The sequence below is a fragment of the Phyllobates terribilis genome, unplaced genomic scaffold, assembly GCF_046119375.1.
Source record: "Phyllobates terribilis strain yellow unplaced genomic scaffold, ASM4611937v1 Scaffold_2__4_contigs__length_985480577, whole genome shotgun sequence".
Taxonomy (NCBI): domain Eukaryota; kingdom Metazoa; phylum Chordata; class Amphibia; order Anura; family Dendrobatidae; genus Phyllobates; species Phyllobates terribilis.
In genome coordinates, this window is record NW_027362762.1 from 175014725 (window position 1) to 175038460 (window position 23736).

The 23736-nt window shown below is 44.8% G+C and overlaps 1 protein-coding gene across 1 annotated transcript in view; it reads left to right on the forward strand.

Annotated features, from left to right (window-relative positions):
* Positions 1 to 1222: 1222 nt before the first annotated feature.
* The window catches only part of DCTN2 (dynactin subunit 2), a 46939-nt gene continuing 24425 nt past the window's right edge, over positions 1223 to 23736 (forward strand). Inside the window, exons 1-2 of the mRNA XM_073663307.1 lie at positions 1223 to 1501; positions 6791 to 6859. Of these exons, the coding sequence (XP_073519408.1) occupies positions 1466 to 1501; positions 6791 to 6859 (105 nt within the window). The 5' untranslated portion in view covers positions 1223 to 1465. The remainder of the gene's footprint in view (positions 1502 to 6790; positions 6860 to 23736) is intronic.

Genomic DNA, 23736 nt, shown 5'->3' on the forward strand with positions numbered 1-23736 from the left:
TTTCCGTTTGTGGGGTTCTTATTTTTCACAGAAAAAACGCACATCATGTTGGGTTTTTTATTCTTTCAAAAACTATTGAACTTACTGAAAAAGCAAATGTGAACCTAACCTAAACTCGTACAATGAACTGACAATGAATAAAAAACATTGGCAAAATTTGCTGTTTTTTTTTTTGTTCATCCTATATCACAAATAATTGAACAAAATGTGATCAAAAAGCTGTTATCCTGCAATACACAAGCCCTCACACAACTGCATCCGGTGATAAAGTAAAAAGTTATGTTTCTCAGACAACAGAGACACAAGAAACAATTTTTTTATGTTTTAATTGTTCAAAACGAATTGAACAAATTGGTATTGCCCTAATTGAGCCGATCCACAAAGTAACTGTAAGATGTCCCTTATACCAGCGGAGAATGGTGTAAAACCGAAAGGTAAAAACAAGCCACAAAAACTGCAGAATTGCTATTTTTTACATTGCCCCCCTCAAAAATAAAAATTCTACAATCTAATCATTAAATTATATATACTCCAAAATAGCACCATTAAAAAAAAAACTACTCGTGCTATTAAAAACAAGCTACACTGAGAAAATCTATATATGTTATAGATTTTGAAATACAACAATGAAAAATGTACAAAATATGCAGGTCCTACGTGAGCTATGTGCAGACACGGGGTCTTCGTTGGAGTTCAAAAATGATAAATTTTTCATGTGGAAATCATTCAGCTGCTTCTTTGGGGAATTTTTGGAGGAGTTTTTATTTTCCTGAAGTGATTTTTCTTTTTTTGCAGCATATTCTATAGGGAGCCGCTTCAAAGAAGAGACATGTACTTTTTATTTTTCCAACAGATGTTTTGGTGTAAAAAAAAACACTTAAAAACTCATATAAACAGCAAACAGCATTGCCATTGAGTAGGAAGCTTCTTTAAGGCTTTTTTTGTGAAGGGTGGATATTGAAGCAAACCTCTCCAGACTAAGCCCTGTCCAACCAGAAGGCTGCAAACAACACTTCAGGGGAAAAAAACTTTTCCAAAACTTAATGAAAAGAAAAAATCCTCCAAAAATTCCTAAAAAATCAATGTTAAAAACAGGTAATTGTAAAACACAGCCTTAAAGGGGCAGTAGTGCTTTATAAGCAATTCCTTTTCTTGGTTGTGTGCAGAACCGTCCGCCTTTACATGGGAAATAAAGGGTCCGCTAAGACTACATCTCCCGACAAGCACCGCGCCGTCTAATGGCAGTCTCGAATGGTCCTCTCGCGAGAGTTTGCCCTGCCGGTAGTTGGTGCTCAGTAACAGCCCCGGCCGCTGTCCCCGGGCTCCTCGCTGTACGGCGTGCTGTGAGCTGGTCTCCCCTGACGCATTGTGTGTACAGCCGCCGGTGTGTCCGCTCTTGGTGCCGGAGCCCGCGTCTTCCTCCTACCCTGAGCCGCGCCCTCCTGTCAGTGTGTACACAGCAAACATGGCCGATCCCAAATACGCCGACCTGCCGGGCATCGTGAGTAACCAGAGCGGGGCCTGATCGCTGTGCGGTGTCCGCCAGTGGCCGGACCTGCCATTCTCTGCAGCTACCAGGCCTGGGGCTCCGCGTGCTGGGACTTGTAGTTCTACAGAGGTACCCAGGCTGGCAGCTGCGCTGGGGGGCTGAGGACTGGCTGCAGGACTCTCCATCGCATCTGTATGGGGTTAACACTAGTGTCATTCTTCCCACAAAGGCAGGTAATCCCCTAAGTATAGGATCCGGGACCCCCAGTGCTCTGCAGACCCCTATCTTGTAAGCAGCGGAGGTGCACAGGCCCAGCCCCTGCTCCATTCATTGTCTATATGACTGGCAGAGAGAGCCGAGTACAGCGCCTGTATTCCCAGTAGTCCCATAGACAATGGAAGATGGGGGTCTGCAAAGCGCAGGGGTCCTAGTGATCAGACTCTAATTAAGGGTGACACAGGAATTGGCAAAAATCTGTGTTAAAAAAACACCGCATCACTGCCTTAATACAGTCCTTCACTCCAGCGCCTCCGTTCTTTACCTGCGTGACCACTGCAGCCAATCACTTTTCTTTGCAGTCTGAAGCCCTACAGGGCTGAGGCCAGTGATTGGTGTGGTAGTCAGATAGGTAGATGTCATATGACCCTGCGGGGTTTTTAACGCATTCCTTTCCTTTAGGCCGCGTTCCCATGATGAGGTTTTGGTGCGTTTTTGCTGCTGCGTATTTTTGCTATAGGAGAACCGCATAATCTTACGGTTCCAGTAAAGTGGATGGGATTTATAGAAACCTCACGCCCACTGTGCTTTTTTTTAAATATTTTTTACTCCGTGTAAACTGAGCTGCGTTGCGTGACAATTTCTTTTGCCAATACGTGGAGTTTTCTGTGCGGATTTTCCCATAGACTTGCATTAGATGTGAAAAATCCACAGGTAAAAAACGCACATGCATTTCCACGACCGAAACTTATCAAAAACGCAAGTAATCCGCCCCTACGTATGGCAATAAAGTTTTGTCAAAGCCAAATACCAGGAAGTATCAAAAACAAAGCAGCTTTATTTAAAGCATGACACCAACAACAGACAAAAAACTCCACTTCAAAAACACAATAAATACACAAGTAACATAATTTAAATAATAGGTGCAAAAATTCTGCAGCATCAAAAACTCACCAGAAGCTCAACATGGCCGAAGAGTCCAGCCCGGTATATGGATCGGTTCTGTAATGGAGCCCACTGATGGGTGCCTCAGATTTCTGATGGGTCCTGGTGATATTGACTGTAAGGATAGCACTTCAGTGCAGATGACCGGTTTCTCCGCATCCCAGATAATTGGTCTGATTATGCTGAATAGAGAGAGATCCAATTTTCTCAGCGGGGTAGAGAGAGGAAAAAAAACAGTTTCTCTGTTATATCATCCGAGTGCGGTCTGATTTTCTTTCGGAAACCCATAGAGTTGAATGGGCTAGTGCCATCTGATTCTTGGAGGCAAGTTGTGCATGCTGCAAATTAAATTATTATTTTTTTCTTCGGACTGATTTGGTCCAATGCAAAAAATCAGACGTGCACAGTCCCATAAAATAACATGGGGACAAGTACTATCCGTCAAAGCAAGGATGGCACTGTAGTGCAGACGATTCCTCCCAGCAGAGATGGCTGTAGTCTTGTGACCCCCACATACACTAGATGGTTGTCCAATCCTGCACAAATCAGTGGGTTTGGTTGTTATTAAATAGACAGACACAGCAGGCATCTTTCCAGATGACAGAGAGCCACCGACCTGCTAAATTAGCAGTTCATTGATATTTTTTTGCCCGACAAATGTTCATTATGATAGAAATCGGCTATTTTCCTCATCTGTATATGGGCACCTTTACACCTTACACTGCCGCTGGTTACATGTTATGGTGCCCAAATACCTTCAGTGCTTGCTGGCCGAGCATGTATTTCACAGGCCCAATCCTTCAAGTCTAACAGAGTCAGAGGGCCCCGTGCACGCTGGATGATCGTCTGACTTTGCTGTACTGTGTATGGACACCTGTGGGCACTAATAGTGATAGAGGCTTATTACCGGGGATGCTGTACTGGTGTATTTCCCAAAACATTTCCTTTACTGCACAAGTCCTTTACTGGGAGCAGAATAGTAATGGTTAATACACATGAGAGTTGTTGGTCGCATGAGTGTTCAGCTGCCCTCTACCTCATGGTTAGCACAGTGGCTCAGTGGTTAGCACTGCAGCGCTGGGGTCCTGGGTTCACATCCCACCAAGGACAGCACCTGCAAGGAGTTTGTATGTTCTCCCTGTGTTTGCTTGGGTTTCCTCCGGGTTCTCTGGTTTCCTCCCACACTCCAAAGGCATACTGATAGGGAATGTAGATTGTGATCCCCAATGGGGACAGTGCCCATAATGTCTGTAAAGCGAATATAATGGAGCTATATAAGTAAGCAGTAAAAAATAATAATACCTCTCCTGATTCACCCATGCACATGAAAGCTTGGCTTATATTAATGTGTCATGTATGGGGAGAGGGGAGAAAGCTGCTGCCATACATATCTCCCCCAAAAAACTAAAAATTTGGTGTTTCACTTTCAATATGTCCAAATCTTCTCTCTTTCCTGAGGCCTCCTAGACACAGAGCAAGCTTTTTGCTATAGAACTTGTAAATTGCTGCTCTGAAGCTGGCGTGATCATTGGATTCTGTAGTCCCCCTTGCTCTTCCGGGGCTGCGCGTTTTTTTTTTCCCCCAGGGCTCTTCCGGGGCTGCGCGTTTTTTTTTTCCCCCAGGGCTCTTCCGGGGCTGCGCGTTTTTTTTTTCCCCCAGGGCTCTTCCGGGGCTGCGCGTTTTTTTTTTCCCCCGGGCTCTTCCGGGGCTGCGCGTTTTTTTTTTTCCCCCAGGGCTCTTCCGGGGCTGCGCGTTTTTTTTCCCCCCCGGGCTCTTCCGGGGCTGCGCGTTTTTTTTCCCCCCCGGGCTCTTCCGGGGCTGCGCGTTTTTTTTTCCCCCCCGGGCTCTTCCGGGGCTGCGCGTTTTTTTTTCCCCCCGGGCTCTTCCGGGGCTGCGCGGTTTTACCCGGGCTCTTCCGGGGCTGCGTGGTTGAAAATAGTGAGGGTGCAGAGCTGGAGCAAGCTGTGGAAATATGGCAAGTGGTCCAAACTATCAAATAAATAATCAGAAGTGTGCTGAATCTGAAGAGTAATGTTGAGAATAACCCTTTCCTGTGTATGAGGGCATCTCACACACAGCACCAGGTACCAGCACACTGTTTATTTTTTTTATAGTTACACATAAAGAAACAATGCCGGCTCACCGACAGCCACAGGTGCCCGGATCTCCGTCCTGTTTAGACGTGATTAACAATGAAAAACTTTAGCTGTTCCAGCTCCTCCGTTAAAATCCCAAAATGTATTCAGTTCCTATTAAAACGTGTACATGCTCCTGAACCGCACTCAGACAGGGAAGGTACAGCGAGGCGTTTTGTTCACAAGTGATCTTTATCAAAGCTTTGCAATGAACCTTGACCACCCTGCAAACATCCAATGGTGTCCAGTAATGGCCGTAGTGCGACAGCTCCAATACTGCATCATGGTTTACACTTACCAGAAATCACATTGCAGGGGTGAACATGGACTTACTGCTTAGCTATTTCCGTTATCTCCCATGAAAGTGAATGGAGAGAGAATGGCACATGCCCGCTCAACAGTCATTCTAATGCTGCACTCACAATCGAGTACAGACTGATGAACGGACTGGCTGCCTTGTATAAGACTGCCAAGATCAGAGCAGGACACTGGTGGCCAGTCCGTGCATCACAGTTAGTACTTGGACCCTGGCACACGGATGTGCGAATGTGGCATAACTATGGCAATTGACTCTCCAGGGAGGCCGGGCCGAGGACACCTGTTATACGCGTAGGGGTGGTACTTGCATCTGTCGGATGTTTAAGGCATATCCTGTGAATATGCCTTAAGTGTCTAAGGTGGGAGGACCCGTTTAAGCAACCTTGGCTCAGAATCATCAGTAAAAGCCTTTATGATTGTGTTGGTTAGCAGCTGGATAGAACCTTGTATCTCATTTCTCCTAACCCCCATTAGTCATCATTCTTCATGTTAGGATCATCAGGGTGTGGTTTGCCCGGACAGCTGATCTTTCCCGTCTGTGATGTCCGATATTTCCCTACATATTTGTAGCTCATCTGTAAGATAAGGAGTAATGATTGTGACTGTGTGATTTCCCCTATATCCATCAGCTGTGATCATGCATCCATGAGTAGCGATCATTCCCTTGTTTTCTAGTCAGTTACTGAGAAAGCAGAGTAATGTCCGCCATTGCACGTCAGTGGCTTTCTCTTCAATCCTCCGTTATTGAGCTGAAGCAAAGCTTGGTGGAAACCTCCATTAGAATTGATAGATGTATTCTATGTCTCCAGTACAGCATTTGCTAAGCCTGACACTTTTTGCCTTCTTACCATGTTTCGTATAAGAAGACACTGTCCTGAATGTCAGCGTGCAGCCTCTGATTCATAAGGGTATCAAAAAAAGAGATAATTGTTGCCTGTAAAAGACTTAAAGGGGCTGTCTGATCTCAGAAGAAAAGTCTGCAGTCGCTGCATGTGACTGCAGACTGACGAATAGTGACAGTGTGCGATGTGCACCCTCACTAATCTCTATGTAGGGGGCAGTCATGTGTCTAAGTTTGCTATTTGACACATGCCGACTAAACTTTTGCGCTTCTCTCAATTCTCTATTGATGGAACCCGGATTAGAATATTTGGCATGTGACCGCAATTAGGTAAATCACATATTTGTGGTCACGTGGCTGCCCATGTGCTTTTTTTATTGGGACCACTGTAGCAAGAAGGGGTTGTCCAACCTTTTTTAATTCTGTTAAGAGCATCGGGTTCTGCCTTCTTGTACCGCCCCTCTGTGGAGCACTACTACAGGGTATAATACAGCCTCAAAGTGCAAAACACTGGGGAGGGCTGTATAGTAGATGCTGTTACACTCCCAGGATACATGTACTCTGGGACTGGCACTGCTGGGCATGTTCTGCAGCCTTGGCACTGCTGGTGATCATGGAGGTCACCTTCGCTGGTTGCTGGGCAGTTGTTCAGCTGCATGTGGGTAGTGCCAAGCGGGATCTGCACTTGTAGAGAGGTTTCATTTCTGGGATTGATGTTCTTCCTAATAAATGACTAGGAGAACTCTGGAATAAAATGGTTACATATCCCACTCTATTATCCTCTAGGCATGATTTACATGATCCTATATGAATGTGGTGACTTTTTATTTTGTTTTGCAATTCCAGGCAAGGAACGAGCCTGACATTTATGAAACTAGCGATTTGCCAGAAGATGACCAGGCAGAGTTTGATGCGGTAAGAAATATTTTATTATTGGTGCAGATTCTACAGGACAGCGGAGGAACGCCATAGTATTGTAGAAAATCGCATGCTGTCTTATCCTACCACTACAAATGAGTATAGGAATAGGTTCAATGTGACCGATCCTCATACTGACATTTATAGCTACACAAACTGTTAATCAAGATGTATCCCATGAAAGGGACTTGAGAAGCCCGTCATTCTCTCAGAACACTGCTCTGACGTGCATGAACCATTGGTCACAGGGCTCTGTTCAGACCCATAGTTTGTACTGAGCCAGTACACCACTCTGCAGTCTCATGAAAAAGCTGTTCACTTCAGAGTGGTGGTGTGCGCAATATATAGGGCATCTCAAGACTTTAGTGCCCTTTTCCCCTTTTTTGAATGGCATCTCTGAATTCCTATACAGGCATGTTAACTGTGCAGCTCGTGGAAATTAGATATTTAACAGTGATTACACGAAGATGAATATTTACCACCTATGAGTGTCCCAAAACTGCCAACGCAGTCCTAATTGGAGGCCGTTTGCATTGCCTGGATCTTTCTGGTGGAGGTCAACATTTTCTCTTAATTGGAGCCTCCAATATAAGCCTGAATTACTCCTATACTACATTGTGTGGTGCAAGTTACAATATATTCGAGATGAGCGAATCGATTCGTTGGACCCTTGCCCCCAGCAGCCATTGTAGAGTATTCCATGGCCGCCCTGTTAACCTCCTCCCACCTGCCAGCATCCCCAGCACCTCTTATTTGTAGGCTTGGTACAATGTCATCATCGGGGGGAGACTTAGGTGCAACGTTGTGCCGGGTCTACTACATAGTAGAGGTGCTGGGGATGCTGACAGGTAGGAGGAGGTTCGCAGGGCACCCATCCAGTGGCCACGGACTACTAACATGGCTGCTGGACCAGAGGCCCACAATTCGATTCTACTCGCTAATCTCATATACATATATACTGTATATTAAGAGGGCAAGATGAATCTGGGAAGTTGTATTGTCATACGTTTGTTAATGACACATCTTTGCACAAAGAGTTCCCCTTTGCACATTGTTCCCCTGGCACTAGGAGCATGGCACTATGAGATCTTATCAGTCACAAATAGAAGAGCATACTATACATATGTATAAATCTTTTTATAAAAGCATTGCTATTGGCACCCAGTGCTCATGGATACAGTGTGGACACAGTCTCTGGAGATGGGGCTTGTAAAACAAGCCCTAAAGTTGGCAATACGCTGAAGATCTTTGATGGCTAAAAAAGAAGGGAACTGTACTTTCAAGAAACTTTGCATAAATCAATAGTACAGACAGGTATAAGAAGCTTTGTAATGTATCTTGTCAGAGATATCGCTTCCTTCCCCACTTATCAGGCACTTCTCCTCCCCCTGCCTCCTGAACTTGTCATCCTCTGTCAAAAAGCAGCTCAAGTCCATCCTGCTCAGAGGAGATGGACTACCAGTGTCATGTGACAGCCCATTATCATCTATGGGGAGAGGGAGGAGGAGTAGTGAAGGTAACGGACAGAGAGATAAACAAGATGCAAAGCTCTGTAACAAGTTTTTACCACACAGAGCTTGATTCAGAATAACACAGCTCAGCTCTGCTGTATAATGTCCTTTTATCAACACAAAATTATTAAAAAAAACACATTGTTAATCCAGGCTGGGGATAAATAATATGCAGCCCCCCCCCCCCCTAAGTAAGTAAACCAAATGAATAGTGAAGTACTCCCATAGCATCAATAAACCAGAAAACCTTTTTATTTACCAAGTAACTAAAAATTCAACACCGATAGAAATATGTAATAAACGTCTAAGAAGGAGAAAAATAGTTGGGGGACCTTCAAGATCCAATGCAGTACATATCAATGATCATACTAGCAAGCACCATCTCAACCAGTTCCCTATAGGAACACTTAAAGATTAGTGGACTAGTATATGAGTGATAGAATTAAAGTGACAGTGCTCAAAAATGCCATATATTTGCTCAGTATGCCATTCTCAAGGGAAATGGCACTTCACCTTGAGAGAGCACAACCCGAAACGTGCGTCGGGGCAGCTTTTGGTGGGAGCATCTAATCCTCTGTTATTATGGGTAAGCATTACGTGGCATACTGAGCAAATTATATGGCATTTATGAGCACAGTCACTTTAATTCTATCATTCTTATATACTACTCTACTGATCTTTCTGAGTAAGAAAGTTAAGGCAAGTGTTCACACTGATGTTTCCATTGTGACGGAGGGAATGACACGGAGTTTTTCTAGCAGATGCATGGAAAAGTTCTAGTTAAATCCACTTTTCTGTTTCAGTTTTGCCAAGTTTGGGAGTTTCTTGCACCAGTTATCTCACATTTAAACTGAAGTTATTAATTGATGAGTTGTTCAATGATGTTCACAACAATTTTTTTTCATTGACAGAGTAAAGAACACGTAACCTGACTAAACTGCGTTATTAATACTGGTTATGATATCCCAAAGCAAAAACTATGACTGTGACACTAGTTTCCTCCTTACCTGAGGCTGGGGTACAAGCTTCTCTATGTATTACTTTGTATGTATTACTACAGCTGTGACCCGGGCTTGTTAAAATATAACCATAGGGCTAGGGCTGGCCAACGTGAATTCATATTGTTGCCCAATAATCAGGCTCATTATGGGCTACACTAAAAGGTATTTCCAAATGTGCCAGTCAAATTATTGATCATGCTCTTCATATGGAAAGGGGAAGACGCAGAATATTGCTGCTCTAGTGATGCAGCAGCACAAGTTCTGTCTCTTACTGATGCTTAAAACTCTGCTTTTTGTTCTTTCTGCAGCAGATTTTGTGATAAAAATCCACAGTACATCTGCCACATGATAGACATTTGTGAGTTTGAAATTCCAAACAATAAACATTTGATAGACCTAAATGTGGGTTTTCAGTATGGAACTATAAGTGCTGTTTATGGATGTCATTTCCAACATTAAAAGTAGTCATATATCCACAGTACAACACCCGGCTAGCTCATAAACACTGAATGGGGTAGTGGCATGATATGTTGGAGTAGCCCTTTAAGCTCCGTTCACTTAATTTTATCAACAGATCAGATCAGGGACATGGCTTGTACAGTAGTGAATCCTAGCATGTATTTGCACCTTTTTTATGATATGTCCAGAAGCGTGGACAGTCATAAAGAAGGCGTACAGGCATATTTTCGGAGTGCAGATGGGATGGAGCGGTCAAGCAGAGCATAAATAGACTGACTGTTACTAGCAGGGAGCAGGCCATGCCCCCGGACTGCAGGGAAGGAGACATTATCGGGGGCTGGCTGCTAGTTGAAGCCAGGATCAGGCCATGCCCCCGGACTGCAGGGAATGAGACATTATCGGGGGGCTGGCTGCTAGTAGAAGCCAGGAGCAGGCCATGCCCCTGGACTACAGGGAATGAGACATTATCGGGGGGCTGGCTGCTAGTAGAAGCCAGGAGCAGGCCATGCCCCTGGACTACAGGGAATGAGACATTATCGGGGGGCTGGCTGCTAGTAGAAGCCAGGAGCAGGCCATGCCCCTGGACTACAGGGAATGAGACATTATCGGGGGGCTGGCTGCTAGTAGAAGCCAGGAGCAGGCCATGCTCCTGGACTACAGGGAATGAGACATTATCGGGGGGCTGGCTGCTAGTAGAAGCCAGGAGCAGGCCATGCCCCCGACTGCAGGGAATGAGACATTATCGGGGGGCTGGCTGCTAGTAGAAGCCAGGAGCTGGCCATGCCCCCTGACTGCAGGGAAGGAGACATTATCGGGGGACTGGCTGCTAGTAGAAGCCAGGAGCAGGCCATGCCCCTGGACTACAGGGAATGAGACATTATCGGGGGGCTGGCTGCTAGTAGAAGCCAGGATCAGGCCATGCTCCTGGACTACAGGGAATGAGACATTATCGGGGGGCTGGCTGCTAGTAGAAGCCAGGAGCAGGCCATGCCCCCGACTGCAGGGAATGAGACATTATCGAGGGGCTGGCTGCTAGTAGAAGCCAGGAGCTGGCCGTGTCCCCGGACTGCAGGGAAGGAGACATTATCGGGGGGCTGGCTGCTAGTAGAAGCCAGGATCAGGCCATGCCCCCGACTGCAGGGAATGAGACATTATCGGGGGGCTGGCTGCTAGTAGAAGCCAGGAGCAGGCCATGCCCCCGACTGCAGGGAATGAGACATTATCGGGGGGCTGGCTGCTAGTAGAAGCCAGGATCAGGCCATGCCCCCGACTGCAGGGAATGAGACATTATCGGGGGGCTGGCTGCTAGTAGAAGCCAGGAGCTGGCCATGCCCCCTGACTGCAGGGAAGGAGACATTATCGGGGGACTGGCTGCTAGTAGAAGCCAGGAGCAGGCCATGCCCCTGGACTACAGGGAATGAGACATTATCGGGGGGCTGGCTGCTAGTAGAAGCCAGGATCAGGCCATGCTCCTGAACTACAGGGAATGAGACATTATCGGGGGGCTGGCTGCTAGTAGAAGCCAGGAGCAGGCCATGCCCCCGACTGCAGGGAATGAGACATTATCGAGGGGCTGGCTGCTAGTAGAAGCCAGGAGCTGGCCGTGCCCCCGGACTGCAGGGAAGGAGACATTATCGGGGGGCTGGCTGCTAGTAGAAGCCAGGATCAGGCCATGCCCCCGACTGCAGGGAATGAGACATTATCGGGGGGCTGGCTGCTAGTAGAAGCCAGGAGCAGGCCATGCCCCCGACTGCAGGGAATGAGACATTATCGAGGGGCTGGCTGCTAGTAGAAGCCAGGAGCCGGCCGTGCCCCCGGACTGCAGGGAAGGAGACATTATCGGGGGGCTGGCTGCTAGTAGAAGCCAGGATCAGGCCATGCCCCCGACTGCAGGGAATGAGACATTATCGGGGGGCTGGCTGCTAGTAGAAGCCAGGAGCAGGCCGTGCCCCCGGACTGCAGGGAAGGAGACATTATCGGGGGGCTGGCTGCTAGTAGAAGCCAGGAGCAGGCCATGCCCCCGACTGCAGGGAATGAGACATTATCGGGGGGCTGGCTCCTAGTAGAATCCAGGAGCAGGCCATGCCCCCGACTGCAGGGAACGAGACATTATCGGGGGGCTGGCACCTAGTAGAAGCCAGGAGCAGGCCATGCCCCCGACTGCAGGGAATGAGACATTATCGGGGGGCTGGCTGCTAGTAGAAGCCAGGAGCAGGCAATGCCCCCGACTGCAGGGAATGAGACATTATCGGGGGGCTGGCTCCTAGTAGAATCCAGGAGCAGGCCGTGCCCCCGGACTGCAGGGAAGGAGACATTATCGGGGGGCTGGCTGCTAGTAGAAGCCAGGATCAGGCCATGCCCCCGACTGCAGGGAATGAGACATTATCGGGGGGCTGGCTGCTAGTAGAAGCCAGGAGCTGGCCGTGCCCCCGGACTGCAGGGAAGGAGACATTATCGGGGGGCTGGCTGCTAGTAGAAGCCAGGATCAGGCCATGCCCCCAACTGCAGGGAATGAGACATTATCGGGGGGCTGGCTGCTAGTAGAAGCCAGGAGCAGGCAATGCCCCCGACTGCAGGGAATGAGACATTATCGGGGGGCTGGCTCCTAGTAGAATCCAGGAGCAGGCCATGCCCCCGACTGCAGGGAACGAGACATTATCGCGGGGCTGGCACCTAGTAGAAGCCAGGAGCAGGCCATGCCCCCGACTGCAGGGAATGAGACATTATCGGGGGGCTGGCTGCTAGTAGAAGCCAGGAGCAGGCAATGCCCCCGACTGCAGGGAATGAGACATTATCGGGGGGCTGGCTCCTAGTAGAATCCAGGAGCAGGCCATGCCCCCGACTGCAGGGAACGAGACATTATCGGGGGGCTGGCACCTAGTAGAAGCCAGGAGCAGGCCATTGTCCATGATCTGTGGCAGCAGTGAGGAGCCACAGATCCAGAGTCGCACTAAATTGCAGGTACTTTGAGGGTTACAATCAGCACTATTCATGTTAACGTTATAGTTTAAAGAGGCATGGCCATTAGAATATTTTTATCTCCTCAGAGTACCCCTTTAAGGATCGTTCAGGTAGTGGACAACCCCTTTAATGAAGCAGTTAGGCCATTTTTATCTCCTATTTTCTTGTATCATTAATTTCTAGATTTAGTTTTCCTTTAATTGGCTAATAACCAGTCATTCCTGGCACGTACCATTATTACAATGAGGACAGCCTGTCTCAGTACTAAGAACCAATTTTTCTAGGTTACCCGTATTTTCTAATTGACTCTCAGAATGAAGTCTTTCATAGGTTACTGCTTTGGGAAATCATCCGTGTGTAATTGTGTAGATGTGCTCCATGACAATTGTTCCTAACACTCTCACCCTCCCTTTTTGACCACCTTGCCTGGACACTAGTTTGCACAAGTAAGACCACTCATGCTTCTTTTTTTGCATGCTGTTTGTGTATTTAATGATGGTGAATGCATGCAATGGATTTTGATTTTTAATCTCCATTGATTTATCTATGACATAATCTTGCCAATCTTGCACATGAGAGCTTGAATTGTGCTGATATCTTTGCTCATTTGACCAATCATCTTTTCTTTATTTAGAAGAGTGACACATGGCATTTTCCAGATCATAAGGATTATTGTGATTTATTAAATACTTGCAGTGTTATATTATATGTCCCAGTGATGTCCCAGTAGACTTTGGAACAGTCTCTAATCACATTGTATTATGTGAAGGTTTGATCAGACGTTGCTATATCGTAAGGTCGTGAAACCAATAAAGCCATGAGCCTTTCTATGATTGAGTGCTTATTCACAAGACCATATACACGTCAAAAAAGTTAATTTATTTCAGGTCTTCAATACAAAAAGTGAAACTCATATATAGAGTCATTACAAACAGAGTGATCTGTTTTCAAGTGTTTATTTCCGTTAATGTTGATGATTATGGCTTACAGCCAATGAAAACACAGAAGTCATTATCTCAGTAAATTAGAATAATTAACAAAAAACACCTGCAAAGGCTTCCTAAGTGTTTAAAAAGGTCCCTTAGTCTGTTTCAGTAGGCTCCAAGCTGTTTGAAGCCTAGTGTGAAGTTTCCACAATCAGTGATGGTTTGGGGAGCCATGTCATCTGCTGGTGTAAGTCCACTATGTTTTATCAAGACCAAAGTCAGCGCAGCCGTCTACCAGGACATTTTAGAGCCATTCATGCTTCCCTCTGCCGGCAAGCTTTTTGGAGATGGAAATTTCATTCTCCAGCAGGACTTGGCACCTGTCCACACTGCCAAAAGTACCAATACCTGGTTTAACAACAGTATCACTGCGCTTGATTGGCAGCAAACTCACCTGACCTTAACCCCACAGGGAATCTATGGGGAATTGTCAAGAGGAAGATGAGAGACACCAGATCCAACAATGCAGACGAGCTGAAGGCTGCTATCAAAGCAACCGGGGCTTCCATAACATTGATGCAGTAATTGATGCAAAAGGAGCCCCGGCCAAGTATTGAGCGCATATACTGAACATACATTTCAGTAGGAGAACATTTCGGATTTTAAAAACATTTTTCAGGCTGTTGTTATTAATTATTCTAATTTACTGAGATAATGACTTGTGTTTTCATTGGCTGTAAGCCTTAATCATCAACACAAATAAACACTTGAAATAGATCACTGATTGTAGTGACTATATAATATGAGTTTCACTTTTTGTATTGAAGAACTGAAATAAATTAACTTTTTGATGATACTCTAATTTTGTGAGAAGCACCTGTAGTTTTGGGGTGGGTTCCAGACCCAAACTAATGGCCTCATTTTTGCCTGTAGGGCTGTTAGTTCAGGACTGGAGGTTGGGCCTGGAAATTGCAATAATAAAGTAGACCATAAAATATGGTTGCATGAATAAGCCCTTTCCTCTTCTGCTTTAAAGTGATAATGCGGCTCTGCTCATTTTTGCATTGGGAGATGAGCAGGGCCAGTGACGTCACATCTACAGATATCTGCGGCCTCTTGTGCGACAACAGCCAGTATCGCTCACATGTCCTATTCTAATGAGCTAATCTAAGGTTGGGTACATACTAGGGTTTTTATATTTTTGTTTTTCTCTTCCATTTCAGAAGCAGAAAAACAAAACACGATTAATCAGCGGATGCAAAACAAACCCACAAAGCGTGTCTGTATTTGCTTCTGATTTTTAAAGGGAATCTGTCAGCAGTTTTTTACTATGTAATCTGAAGACATCAGGAGATGAGGGCTGAAACACAGATTTCAATGATGTCACTTATTAGGCAATGTGCTGTTGTACCCTTACAATGAAGGTTTTATCACCAGGACATTATCACTGCCAGGACTGGTGAGCCCTGGTCTGACCATGCCCCTCTCTGATAAGCAGCTTACTGTCAATATACAATGTATACAGAAAGCTGTGGTGTGGGTGGGGGCAGCTTTCTGTGCTTAGCTACAACTAAAAACTCTGTCACAACTGCTGCACGCAGTAAACTAATTGACACATCACTGGGATCGGGGCCTCTTTTCCTACATTATGCTGCTCTCAGATGAGGTAGCAAAAACCTGATGACAGATTGCCTTTAATACAAAAGCAAAACCTATCCATTTTAAAAGGAAACAAGTCTAGTGTCACCCTAGCTTAAGCTATAAGGGCATGCTGGAAGTAGTAGTTCTACAACAGCTGGAGATGCACAAGTTAAGACCTCTGCTGCAAAGGATCTCAACTTAAAAAGCTTGTAATCCGTCTGTTGAGCAGACACTTTTTAGTTGAAGCCTGATGCACATGTCGGGGCTACAGGTCAATACAACCTTCGTGTTGTGCAGAGCTGTAATAGGGCACCATCTCTGCAGCCCTGTTGTACCTCTGTATTACAACGGCATAGATGTATTCCATGGTATGTTTCATTTAATTCTGTAACACAAAGGTTTTTCTCCCAAAAAGCACAAGGTTCTGCGTGAACCACCATATAATAAAAGATGGAGTCCGTGGTGACTCCTAGCATGGAGACGCAGGAGACGGTGTATTTTTTACGCTGTGCTCCCAGTATAAGCCTGCAGCCTGCCACACACATGGTTTGCATGTCCACATATCCATCCCACTCTATTTGCAGATCAATATTAGGAGTGATACGTACTTTGCCTCGTAATATATCCCAGTGCTTGGGGGAAAAAATAGCATATACTCCTCCTTTCCCACTGCTCCTCCTTATCGCTGTCCATGTCCCCCTCCTGTGTTTTCATCCTTCTGCTCTGGCATGGTGGGCTCTTGATCTCTGAAGTCAATCTCTGTGACCACTGATTGGCTGCAGCGGTCACATGCTGAGCATGCCAGAAGAGGAGGAGATTGGAGTGGGACAATAGATATTTCTTCTATTTTATTTTTTTTTCTCCCACAATGGAGACCTATATAAACAATAAGGACCTGTATGGAAAACCTATTTAGGCAATTGCACTAATAAATTAGGCATGTTAACAAATATTTTACACAAAGGACCACACAACTTCCCAGAGAGATGTCACTATATATCTCCAGTGTTGAATTTTTAGTTTTTCGTTATTAGGTGGTAAGAATTATCAGCTAGCAGGAAGGTATTAGGTCTTCCAAGCCAGAGAGCACTGGCACCACGTCTGCAGTACCGTACTGCTGCCTATAGATCCAGGGGAGTATGAGACGGGGGCATCAATGTGACTATTAGAGCGGAGTATCTGCCCCTGTGAAGGCGGAGAACTTTCTGTGCCGCAGCTTTTTTCACAAGGCTGTATTAACCCATCCAGTCTGTACATGGATGTCATTCCACTGCACTAATAAATTACTAAAGCTTTCTGCTAAGCTTGTATGATAATGCTTCCAGCAACTAACTGTATGTGTTCACCAACCAGGCATCTGCCATAATGCCAGTAAATGCCCTTGCCTAATACAGCTTCCTCATATACTAGGTCATAATGGAGGAGATCATTTCCTCTTAAAGTTTGGATCCAAGGGGTAACGTTTCTCCTTGCAGAGAGTGACATGTCAAACCTGACATACCGAGCTGAGGAGGCTTTTAAGCTGCAGTGCTCCTCTGAGAAACATAATTTGCATAATTCCCAGAGGAGTATTGTGGCTTAAAAGTCTCCTCACCTCGGCATGTCAGGTTTGACATGTCACTCTCTGCAATGAGAAATGTGATCCCGGTCAGACACCTCTCACACATCCAAGCCAGATCTCACACTTTGCTCTGATGAGTGGCAGTACCCCGAAACACAGTGCCTGCAAATTGAGATTTTGGTTTTGGCTATTATCCTAAGTCATGTGACAAGGCTCGTTAGATAGTCGATAATGACTTTTAGGAATGGTACTTCCTATAGGTGACACTAGAAACCAACAATTTTGCCTGTTAAAGTTGAAAATTCTACCTTGGTAAAAGTAAACTTGGTGGCAGGGTTTACCCTATAATGGGTTAGGATTGCAGATTATCGGCCTCCTAGTACTGTTTGTATTGATGTCCTTATTATACTGTAAATGTGTTTGCTGCTGTATTGAAGATTAATCTGCTGTCTTCTGTCCCTAGTCTAGTCCGGGATCGCCATCACTCATCTCTGCACTTCGCTGGCATCACACCCCCACTGCATAATTGAGAAATCAGTGTGAACAGGATCAGAGGGACGACTTTCTCTCCTCATCTCTGCAGGATGGCAGCGAAGTGCAGGGTGGAGTGATGACGCTTCCAGACTAGTCTGGGGACATAAGCGTGGAGATTAGGTTTACATCTTTCTGCAATTACATACACACGTCTTTATACTAAGGATGTAATTACAAACATCATTAGGAGACCTCACTCCTAACACATGGGGCAGATCCTGCTGTCAGGTTCCCTTCAGAAGAATCTGTTCATCAGTATTGGTGTCCGGGAAATCTTGGTGTTGCCCCCAATTTCTCACATGCATTATCGCTCATCTTTCCCAAACTTCTTTATTCCCATGGTCAGTTGCAGATAGGCGTAATAAAGGGACCGCAGATCTACTGACCCCTCTAACAGTGTCCCAGGGATCTATGGTTTTAGGTCATAGACGCATGGTTGGGTCTGGACTTGCAGCCACAAATTCATCATCTGTATTACCCGTATCGATGCTATGGTGGCTGTTATCTGTTCTCTCAGAAACCAATATAACTAAGGAATTGATAAATCTGATTTTTTTGTTTTGTCCTAGCTATTTTCCATCTGCTGTCACGTGAGTGACTGGTATAATTTTAAGTACGAGATAAAGATGAATTTCGGGCAGCTTGTAAAACCAAATCTTGTCTGATTCTGATGTCTTTGGGAATCTTATGGTGCTGTTAACCTATACGTTGTCACTGTGCACCTATATATTGCCGCATGTGTATTTGTCTAATACCGAATATCTTTTTTTTTTTTTTTTTTTTTTCTTCTTTTAACTGTTTGTTCTATTTGTCATTCACCTCTTGGGAAAACTTCAAGGAGCTGGTAAGAAGCCTGCCATTGTGTCTGCTTGCCTCCGTGCTGTGCCTAGCCTGCTGTGTCCTGTCTGCAGTAGTACTACATTCCTCTGTGCCTTACTAATACTACAGACTTTTTCATATGCTGCTTTGTATCTTTAGTATAATGATTAGGAAATGTAGATCTGATCATTCGTAATGGTGTGCAAGCCTGGAATGTAAAGAATGAATGCTCAATTTGCATGTATTTGTGTGTGTTTTTTCTTTTTTGTAGTAGAGCTGTTTGGTTTGTTAACCAATCATGCAGTAATGATGCTGTTTTTTTTTTTTTGTTTGTTTGTTTTAAAACCATTTAAAGGGAACCTGTCACGTTGAAAATAGTATCTGATCAGCAGGGAGGATGATATAGCAGGAGGAGCTGATCAGATTAAAGGGGCATTTCTGTCTCCATGATCCTATCCCAATATGTAGAAGATATAATAATATTAGCAAATACCTCCAATTAGAAATTTAGTATAGTTCTTCAGATTCACTATGTCGCTTACTTCATGTAGGGCATTGCAGTAGCTTAGGTATCCATGGTTACGACCACTAAGAGCTGTAACGATCTGTCACTATATGAGTGGTCGTAACCATGAATACCTAAGCTACTGCAGTGCCCTACATGAGGTAAGCGACATAGCGAATCTGGAGAACTATACTAAATTCCTAATTGGATGTATTGGATCCTCCTTTTGCGGCAATTACAGCTGCAAGTCGCTTTGGATAGGTCTCTGAGCTTTCCACATCTTGCCACTTGGATTTTTGCCCATTCCTCAATGCAAAACTCCTCCAGCTGCTTCAAATTGGATGGTTTCATCTGGTGAACAGCAATCTTCAAGTCTGATCACCGATTCTAAATTAGATTAAGGTCTGGGCTTTGACTAGGACACTGCAAAACATTTACACACTTCCCCTTAAGCCACCCGAGTGTTGATTTCAGTCATTGTCTTGTTGGAAGGTGAACCTCCATCCCAGTCTCAAATCAGTGACAGGCTGACACAGGTTTTGCTGAAGAATATACCTGTGTTTCGCACCATCCATCTTTACCTCAACTCGAACCATTTTCAATGTCACTGCTGCCGAAAAACATCACCACATGATGCTGCCACCACCATCTTTCACTGAGGGATGGTGTTCTTGGGGTGATAAGCTGTGTTGGTTTGGCGCCTAACATAGTGTTTACCTTAGTGTCAAAAAGTTACATTTTGGTCTCACCTGCCCACAGCACAGTCTCCCACATGTCGTTTTTCAAACTCAATATGAGTCTTACAATTTTTGAGTGTAAGTAAAGGCTTTTTTCTGCCCACTCTTCCATAAAGGCCACCTCTATGGAGTGTATGGCGTAGGCTACGGTCACACTATCATTATTTGGTCAGTATTTTACATCAGTATTTGTAAGCTAAAACCAGGTGAGGAACAATCAGAAAAAAAGTATAATAGTAATGCGTGCACCAATTCAGAATTTTTGACCCACTCCTGGTTTTGACTTACAAATACTGATGTGAAATACTGATAGTGGGACCGTAGCCTCATTGTTGTCGTATGGACAGATACTCCAGTCTCGGCTTGGGAATTCTGCATCTCCTACAGCATACATGTCAAACTCTGGCCTGCAGGGTAGTTTTATTTGGTCCGCGACACCAGAACCACCCCCCCCCTAAGTGGGGCCCATTATACTGTATGGAGGACTATATGAGGCCCATTATTCTGTATGGAGGACTATGTGGGGCCCATTATACTGTATGGAGGACTATGTGGGGCCCATTATACTGTATGGAGGACTATGTGGGGCCCATTATACTGTATGGAGGACTATGTGGGGCCCATTATACTGTATGGAGGACTATGTGGGGCCCATTATACTGTATGGAGGACTATGTGGGGCCCATTATACTGTATGGAGGACTATGTGGGGCCCATTATACTGTATGGAGGACTATGTGGGGCCCATTATACTGTATGGAGGACTATGTGGGGCCCATTATACTGTATGGAGGACTATGTGGGGCCCATTATACTGTATGGAGGACTATGTGGGGCCCATTATACTGTATGGAGGACTATGTGGGGCCCATTATACTGTATGGAGGACTATGTGGGGCCCATTATACTGTATGGAGGACTATGTGGGGCCCATTATACTGTATGGAGAATTATGTGGGGCCCATTATACTGTATGGAGGACTATGTGGGGCCCATTATACTGTATGGAGGACTATGTGGGGCCCATTATACTGTATGGAGGACTATGTGGGGCCCATTATACTGTATGGAGGACTATGTGGGGCCCATTATACTGTATGGAGGACTATGTGGGGCCCATTATACTGTATGGAGGACTATGTGGGGCCCATTATACTGTATGGAGGACTATGTGGGGCCCATTATCCTGTATGGAGGACTATGTGGGGCCCATTATCCTGTATGGAGGACTATGTGGGGCCCATTATCCTGTATGGAGGACTATGTGGGGCCCATTATCCTGTATGGAGGACTATGTGGGGCCCATTATACTGTATGGTGGACTATGTGGGGCCCATTATACTGTATGGAGGACTATGTGGGGCTCATTATACTGTATACTGGTTGGCCCACGACTTTGTTCAAGTTTTTAACTTTGGCCCTCTGTGTGTTTGTTTGACATTCCTGTCCTACAGGGTTACCTTTTGGTCTCTGTGCTGCTTCTGTGATTAATGCCCTCCTTGTCCGGGCTGAGAGTTTTGATGGGTGGCCCTCTTTTGGCATGTTCTTTCCATTTGATGATAATGGATTTGATGGTGCTCCGGGGGATCATCAGAGATTGGAATATTTTTTTTATAACCCAACCCTGACTTGTACTTCTCACACTTGTTTGGAGATCTCCTTGGTCTTCATGCTGTTGTTTGGTTAGTGGTGCCTCTTGCTTAATGGTGTTGCAGCCTCTGTGGGCTTTAAGAAAAGGTAAAGTGAATATACTGACAGATCATGTGACACTTACATTGCACACAGGTGGACTTCCTGTCACGAAGCATGTGACTTATGAAGGGAATCGCTTGCCCCAGAAATTTTTAGGGGCTTCATAGCAAAAGGGGTGATTACATATGCACATGCAATCTTTAGTTATTTGATCCCATAAATTTAATTAATGTCTGTTTTTTTCACTTCAACAGCTTTAGACTATTTAGTGCTGATTCATTGCACACAAATTGGATTACAAAAAATATTTTAAACACGTTGTATTGTAACAAAATAGGTAAAAAGCCAGAGGGATGAAAACTTTCGCAAGCCACTGAATCGCATACAGCTGCAATTCCAGTTTGTGTTTGACCCAGATTGTGTGGCACATGAACAGTGGCTATGGGAGTGTGAAGGGGGCTGGCTGACTGCTTAGTTAGTGTTAAGTTAGCCCCTTTGTATGTTCATGCAACAGCTATGACACAGGAATTGGCTTACCTATTGACGTGAGCCCGTCTGCCAGCCCCCTTCACACACAGCACTTTTCATGTGCCATACAGAAAACTCAAGTGTCAAAACCAAGCCTAAACTGGAGCTACCAGGAATGGTGCTCATATCTGAAGAAGATATAAGCACGTTGAACTATGTCTACACCGCCAGTAGACATTAAACATTCAGGCGATCTGCATTCTATTAATAAGTGATATTCTACATGGTCACTGCATAGTAGGGCAGTTGCAACACTATCCAGCTGTAGGACACTGCGGGACTCCCCATAGAGAAGGCAGGCAGGAGTTATCATCTTTGCTGTCCCTATTTCTGTATACACAGTGCTAAACAAGCGCTGTGTATACAGTAATAGGAGCAGAGATGTGATCTCAGGGTATAGGAAGAGAGTAGGAACTGCAGTGTCCTAGGAAAGACTGAGCCAGCTTTGCAGGCAGGTGGTTTTGTTTCCATTGTAACTGTGGCTAAAATACCAACCCCAGTTACAGGGGAAATCAAATTTAAAAAAAAAATTACATTTAAGTACCTTTTTTTTTTTTTATGTTGTCCCTCAATGATCTTTTATGACATTAAGGGGGGCACAATATGATATGAATGAAATAAATGGCAGGTAAAATAAATAAAGCCATAAAGCCACTACTAATCCAAATTACTAGCCCCATCCCACAAAAAGTGTCCAATATAGAATAATTGTTACAGAAAGGGGAAGAAATTGTAAAAGTTTTTTTTTTTTTTTTTTTTATATGACCACACACACATTTCTTGTATTTTCTCACCGAATTCGCTGGAGAAAAACCCACAACATAAAGATCTCCCCCTATGTGTCACAAAAAAAAACATGCAAAAGTTACTTCACTATCCGAACGAGAATTTTTTTTTTTTACAGCTCTTGAGACCACATGTTCAAAATCGCCCGGTCCTGAACTGGTTAATTTAAGTACATGATGAAGTTGTATGTATTTTCCCACTATAGTTGGTGATGGCGTATCTGTACGATGTGCTGTATATTTTTTTTACTTTTTTTTTTTTTATTGAAAAATGCTTCAGAATATACATTATACAACAACAAGATATGCATCCAGATTTTGTTACCAACATTAACAAATGTCCATTCAGAATATTGTTACAAATATGACATCATATTCTTAATCATACTGTATATATCTGTAATACAATAGGATATACTGATGTATGTTTAAAACACTGCACTCGTCGGAATATCAAGACTATAAGAAACAGATCAACGATTAAAATCTATATATAGTTTAAAAATGGAAAGAAGAATACACTCTTTTGGTGCATTTTATATCCGGAATCTTATCCCATGTATCTGAAAATCTGAAGCACATCACGGTAGATAACGCAAAATTGAGGAAGTCATAGCATTGGGGGACAAGTGTGTCAGGGGGGTGATTCACACCATTTCTCCCAAATTCTATGAAACTTTTGTGGACATCCTCTGTTCCTATACACTATATTCTCATATGGTATTATATCATTCACCAGTTTCCTCCATTGATTGACAGTAGGTGCCCTTCTTCCCCCATCCATCTCAGTTCTATTGTCTTCCTGGTGAGTAATAAAGTCTCACTGAGAAGTCTTTTATCACAGTGTGGCCAAGTTTCCTCAGCCACAATTGGATGTACTGTATCTTACCATTCCTGGTGTTTGACAACTGGGACTTCACGACAATCCTCCGCACCATCACTGGTGCACAGCCATGGCCATGCGCTACACATATGAACGAGGAGAACATAAGAGTAGTGATGATCGAGAATGCTCGAGATTTACGAGCATGCTCGGGCGAGCACCTATTATCTTCAGCGTGCTCTGGGGTTAAGTTTTCGTCGGCTCCGTGAACATGATTTGCGACTGTTTGACAGCTTTAATACATGTGAGGAATGCTGGAAAAACCGGCATTCCTCACATGTATTAAAGCTGTCAGTCGCAAATCATGTTCACGGAGCGACGAAAACGTAAC